A 6348-nucleotide genomic window follows, 5' to 3' on the forward strand; every position below is an offset into this window, starting at 1 on the left:
GGGGAGGCCGGCGCGGCCGCCGGGAGCCCCGGGGACGGCGCTGGGTGCGAGGGGACAGCGAAAAACAAGGACCGCCATCATACAGTGAAGCAGCCTGGGGTCTGCCACCAGTGTCTGAAACCCCTAGATAACAGAGAGACAAAATATACAACTATTTCTTTGTTTTTTTTATTGTCTTGGGGTATTTTTTTTTCTTTTTAATTAGCCTCAGACCAGTCTGTGAAAGCTGGGCGAGTCTTTAAGCCGAAGGCCCAGCCAAGAGCGAGTGAGTTGGTGGCGGTGCCGGCGCCGAATGCCGCTCGCCCGTATTTTGTGTGCACCAGCCGGGGTGTCTCCAGAGCCGGCTGCGTCGCCGCGCTTAGCTCCCCGCACACGCAGCCTGTAATTAATACCCTTGCACGCTTGCCTCTAAATTAGTAGTGAGTACTGATTGCCAAATGTTGCAAGCTCAGGCCAATGAAACGTAGCCTTTAAAAAAAAAAAAAAAAAAAACCCTTTGAGAGTGTTATAGAGGAAAAGGGAAACGTGCCCTGAGCACTTGCGTTTTATTTCAATTTGCATTTTATGGAATATTATTTATGGGCATATGAAACCTAATGAAGGAGAGCAGTCTGCTCGCTGGAGATCATCGTCTTTTATGCTGGGAAAGGCAGTGATCAGCCATCTGGGTGCACTGGGGAGCCGCGGGGTGGATTTAGGGACCGCTTTGTCCGAAAGTGTGGCAAAACAGCCCAGCTACTTGGACTGCAGTGACGTGTGCGTGTGAGAAGGAGGTATGCTGAAGACAGCGCTCTTTCTCCACACCAAGTCCAGCCAGGACTTTTGTCCAGCGGTCCTACCTTATCCTGCAATGTTGGTGGATTGCTAAAGCTCCGGTCAAACTGGTCCTTGGAGAGATGACCTCCAAGCCTCACCTAACAGCTCCCGACAGCAGTGTTGGTGGTGCGTTTGCAGTATCATGGCTTTGGTGCAGGGCATAGCGTCCTGCTGGTAGGCTGAGATGGAAAAATAAGTTTTATTTGGTCAGTCGTAAGCCTTTGTTGCAGGGTAATGCTTTTCCAGCCAGCCTAAGCATGCTCCCCATTAACACCGTCTGCTGTAGCACGCAAAGTGAACAGCCACCATCTGCGTGGTTTGTGACAGCTTTGAGCTGCTCCCCTCTTATCTCACACCAAAGCCACAGCCATGTTCACTGACCGGGTGCTCCCTCGCCTTTCTCCTCGGTGGAGCCGGCATGGGAAGGCAGGCTCTGAACATTGCCAGTGATGGGGCTGCAGGGCAGGGAGGAACCCATTGCCCCTTCTCCTCCCAGGGGCCCAGCGGCTAAAAACCTCACCTGGGGCGAGAAGAGGGGTCAAACATCCCCTCCTGATCTGCTCCTCTGGAGTATGCCCTCACCATTAGTTAGCCAGGAGGGATTTGCTCGCCTGTTTTTTCCGGCATGGCCTGGAGCACCATCCCAGGGTAGCTGCTCAGATCCAGGCGACCAGCTCAAGGGGAGAAGGGAGGAGAGGGCAGTGTCGGGGGCACACGCCAGCTTCCTGCCAACTTTTGGTGGTAGCGAGTGACCTGACTGCAAGTTTCGAGCAGGAATGAGACCGTTTTTSCATTTAAGTCCTTCAGACATGTTCGGGGGGGAATAAAAGCTGTTGGTCACTCTGAGAAGCTAAAATGGCTTCATCTTAACAAATACATATATATATATATWACATATATCTGTATACATATACAAATATACAATCATATAAATGTGTGTATGTGTATATATATGTATACACATACTTATCTAAAAATAACAAGTGAGTTTCTCATATTCATCACATATTTTCTCACTGTGAGTTGATTGAAAAGCCAGCTGATGTGACAGACAGCAATAGCTAATAGTCTTTCTGGCTAGATTTTCTCTTTAGGGATAAACAAGCTTTTATGTGTTAGCTCTCAGCATCATAAATATCCTGAACGTGCTGGAGACCCTGGCACAACACAGTTTCATGCTCTTTCTCCCTACCTTTGAAGGAGCACGTCTCCTCCTTCAGAGCATGGACTGGGGGAAGAGGTGGGCTCCATGGCGCAGGTCTCAGGACAGCTGGGACAGCCCCAAAAAAGCCTTGAGGTCCTCTAAGGAGCTTCTAGCATGGACTTCTGTCCAGTCACGTTAGCAAGCTGCCTGGGACCCCCCTTTGGGTTTATACCCCCTGAAGAAAAGTCCTGGGGGGCCCCAGCAGCTGAGGGAGCTGGGCATCATCGCACCAGCCTGACCCAAACCTCCCTTCCCCCAGCAGAAGAGAGCCTGAATTTCTCACTCTCTTTATGCTCTTGGAAGGAGAAAAATACACAGCGAAAAGCAAGCAGAGGGATATTGTGGCTCCTAGCTTGGGAGTTTTCAGCTGTGTGTTTATCAGCTCCATCCCCTGATGGTATCAGCACGAACAGGCCACCCACAAGAAGGCTTAGCAGGCTGGTCTGGACTCCAGCTTTTCCTCTCTGTCTCTGTGTGTGCGTGTATATACACCACTGACTATCTCAGGGACCAGCCGTCTGGGGCCTGCATCCATTTATTTACTACACGGCATGTAAAGGCTAAACATTTTTTTTCTGTGTTTATGAGGATTTTTTTTTTAATCTGCCAGAGATGAATAGACCCCTAGAAAAGTCAGCTTAGTCGTGTCCCTTCTTGGATAGGAAACAACAAATTTTAGGACAGGAAATGGGACCAACTTAAACAAATGGTTTCAKGATTTTGTATTTAAGTTCCCCAGCTCTCTTCCCTGGCAGATCTGAGAGGTGCTTTTCCCTGTGGCTTTAATTCCTCGGGCAGGCGATGCCCAGGCCACAGGACCTGCACCGTTTCACCTCTCTCCACGTAGGGATGGACGTAGCAATGTTCAGGCAGGCCTTTGCCGTGGAAGCGGCCGGCGATGCTTACGCTGGCCTGCCTTTTGCATGGGAATACACACAGAAAGCGCTCTAACCGCCCGCTTTCTCCTTCCGCCCGCACAGGCACGTCAGATCTGAGCCCCTTCTCTGACCCCCGGCAGTTCGATCGCTCCTTCCCGACGCTGCCAGCTCTCACCGAGACCCGCTTCTCCGACCCGCGGATGCATTACCCCGGCGCCATGTCCGCGGCCTTCCCGTACACCGCGACGCCCTCCGCCACGGGCATCGGCGGCATCAGCATGACCAGCATGCCCACCACGACTCGCTTCCACCACACCTACCTGCCGCCCCCCTACCCCGGCTCCACGCAAAACCAAAGTGGACCCTTCCAGGCCAACCCCTCTCCCTACCACTTGTACTACGGCACGTCGTCGGGCTCCTACCAGTTCTCCATGGTGGCCGGTGGTGAGCGCTCGCCCACCCGGATGCTCTCTTCTTGTACAAGCGCCTCRGCAGGGAACAACTTAATGAATCCCAACCTGGGCAGTCAGAACGACGGGGTGGATGCGGATGGGAGCCACAGTAATTCCCCAACGACCATGACGACTACTGGGAGGATGGATGAGTCAGTCTGGAGACCTTACTAGGAGGAACTCAAMCAGGCCCCGATAGCTTTAACTTAATCAAACAGCCACCATTACGTTACTCCTTTTGGTAGTGAATAGAGCAAAATGATGCCTAGGGAACAGCTAAACCAAAGTCTCCCAAACTCAAAGCCAACCAGGATCCTTTGCATGCAAGCATGGGCAAGCATCAAGCGAAGATGGACCAGGACCTGCGTTACATTTCAGGATGAACGTCCACGAGGCTTGAATTTGTCGCTTGATGTGGTTCCTCCCATGTGTTTTAAAAATGTGGATTGTACATAAGGAACAAACAAAAAAAAAGCTGTGTGGAATCAGATATTTGTTTATTACAGAATACTTCTCAGTCATCTCACTCTTCCCCTCGTCCCCACACAAAACATTCAAAAGATAAAAAAAGATTGCCCTTCTGCACAAGCCGAGGTGTTTCAGAGAGGAGAAAAGACCAGGAAATCAGCCAAGCCATCTGTCTGCCAATGCAGGACGACTGAACTGAAGGAAAAAAAAGAAGAAGAAAAAAAAAAGAAAAACAATACCCTTTGTCTCCTCTCCCTCCCTCCTCACCTGTTTAGGGCCTCTGACCACCAAAGAGCTCCAGGACGACAGCAGAGCCACACGCGCCACACGMGAGTCTGGTTTACAGGACGCCCGCGGGGCCGCGGGCCCGCGCTGGGGCCGGGGAGGCTCTGCCACGCGTTCCGCGCGGGTCAGCCGGCATCAACCATGTGAACAAGAGCTGTGATACGATTATTATTATTTGTTGTTGATGCTAGAGGTTGTATTGGTCATTTTTGTCATTGTTGTTATTTTTAAAACAGTAACGTGGTTGATCCCGTGCCTGACAGACCTCTCCCCCCCCCCCCCMACCCTTCCTCTATGTTTACATATGAGATGTACTTTTTACGAGATGTGGTTTGTTTTGTTTTGTTTGCTCTTTTGTCCTGACCTCACCATTCAGTTCTTTGCTCCTCTTAGCAAATCTCAGCGATGGTGTCTGAAGCGACGGCAGCGTTCAGGACAATCCGAAGCGTGGGAGATGCACTTCCAAACGCGTTAGCTGCAACGGGGCCCAGGAGCATCTGGTGCCACCCGGGCTCTGGGTTTTCCTTTCATCCTCTCTGAGTGGCTACATGTGCAGCTTGTGGCAAAGCATCACCCAGAGTGGATCAGCACATGATGCATTTTTCTATTGAGAAAGGACTTAACRGTTGTCAGTTCGTACTGAAAGCTCTAACTGAGATTTGGAGAAAGGAGCAATCTTTAATCAGACCCCTTGGTGGTGGGCGTATAGTGAAGCAATGTTATCTGGCATTTTCCATCATCTCCTCATCCTCTTCTCCTTTTCCCCCAAAGTGAACGAGAGCACTGGTATCTATTTGCTGTAGATGATGAATAAACTGAGGAACGGCCACTAAAAGTGCTGCTAGCCCATCGTTAACTGATTGCGTAAAGCAGCCTCCGGGGCACCCCAGAGCCATCTTCACACGTGGCACCAAAGGGTTTGCAACCCGAATGGGACCGYGAAGGGGGTCGTAGGCAGCCGGACACCAGGAAGGGGTCCCCCAAGGCCAGGTTAGCGGCCTCACACGGCAGCTTMCATCGCCACCCACGAGCCGGCGGTGCCTTCTGCCTGACATGGGAATTAGGGCTGGATTCGGGCTTCCTCGCCCCGGCAGGGCTAAGGATGCGTGGGAAAGGTCCTAGGGAGCCAGGCGTTTTCAGTGCCATGGGACCCGCTCCCCTCCGCATCTTACACGCACACACACACACACACACACACAGACACCCCTGCTGTCCCATCCCCTTCTGCCTGAGCACATTACGCCGTGACGCCCATCACCAAACACCAAATCTCAGCTGGCAGCTTTTCGGCAGGCGGTTGCGGTACAGAGCATCATAACTGCACTACCGTGTAGAGACTGGAGCAAGCCATCCGGGCGCAGTTGGGAAGCTGCAGTGACCGCTCGTGAGTTAAACAAGCAATGCCAAGAACAACGGCCAAAAAAAAAAAAAAGAAAAGAAAAGAAAAAAGAAAAAAAAAAAGCCCTTCCCCAGCAAACTGCAACCTGCACTTGCCTTAGCCCCGGCGAGCCCGGCTCTGGCGCTCGCCAGCTATAGAAACTGGACCACAGCAGCCTGTGTTTTGATGCATTTACGTTTCTCCTACCATCGCGCCACTGATTGAAAGCACAAAGAAAACAAGGCATTCATAGTACTAGGTTAATTTAAGACTGTTCGTAGTGAATTAAAAAAGAAAAAAAGCAATGGCAACAATGTTGTTTTTATGACATATTGTCATGTGAAGGTGTAAATATACACACCTCTGTTGTATGCAAATGGTCACGAGACAGGCCAGCGTTTTTTGCTTTGCACTATAATTTGCTTTTTTTWAAAAAAGAAATGCACAATCGCTTGTACAGTAAAACCCTTTTGTCTGGCTCACAGAATATTTAACTATAAAATCTAATTTTTGGTCTTATTTGTTATAATAATATAATTCTTAAATGTGTTGAAGGATCCRATTCTTAATAATGCTTCTAATACTTGTATGTGCAGGGTAAAAATAACACCAAACAACTAAGGAGATGAGAACAAAGATCTTTGTAGCTAAAGAAGGCGAAAGTTGTTGGTTTTTTTTTTTTTTTTAATGGAGTCTTAAGATGGACATCATTAAAAAAAAAAATGCTAGTAATACCAAATAATAATAATGTGGTTATTTGTGTACTATACCAGCCCTACTTGAAGGTAATGCCCTATATTTAATATGTAGCCCATCTTTTTAACCTGTAGCACTTGTCACTGGGGAGGGGGGAGGTGGGGGGCAGGA

General features: G+C 49.8%; 1 protein-coding gene across 1 annotated transcript in view; it reads left to right on the forward strand.

Moving 5' to 3' along the window:
* RUNX3 (runt related transcription factor 3) overlaps nt 1–3621 on the forward strand; it is a 32424-nt gene extending 28803 nt beyond the window's left edge. The window contains exon 5 of the mRNA XM_026062607.1: nt 3001–3621. Coding sequence (XP_025918392.1) covers nt 3001–3524 — 524 coding nt within the window. The 3' untranslated portion in view covers nt 3525–3621. The remainder of the gene's footprint in view (nt 1–3000) is intronic.
* Nucleotides 3622–6348: the final 2727 nt, after the last annotated feature.

This window comes from Apteryx rowi, unplaced genomic scaffold (genome assembly GCF_003343035.1).
Source record: "Apteryx rowi isolate R43461 unplaced genomic scaffold, aptRow1 scaffold_190, whole genome shotgun sequence".
Lineage (NCBI taxonomy): Eukaryota > Metazoa > Chordata > Aves > Apterygiformes > Apterygidae > Apteryx > Apteryx rowi.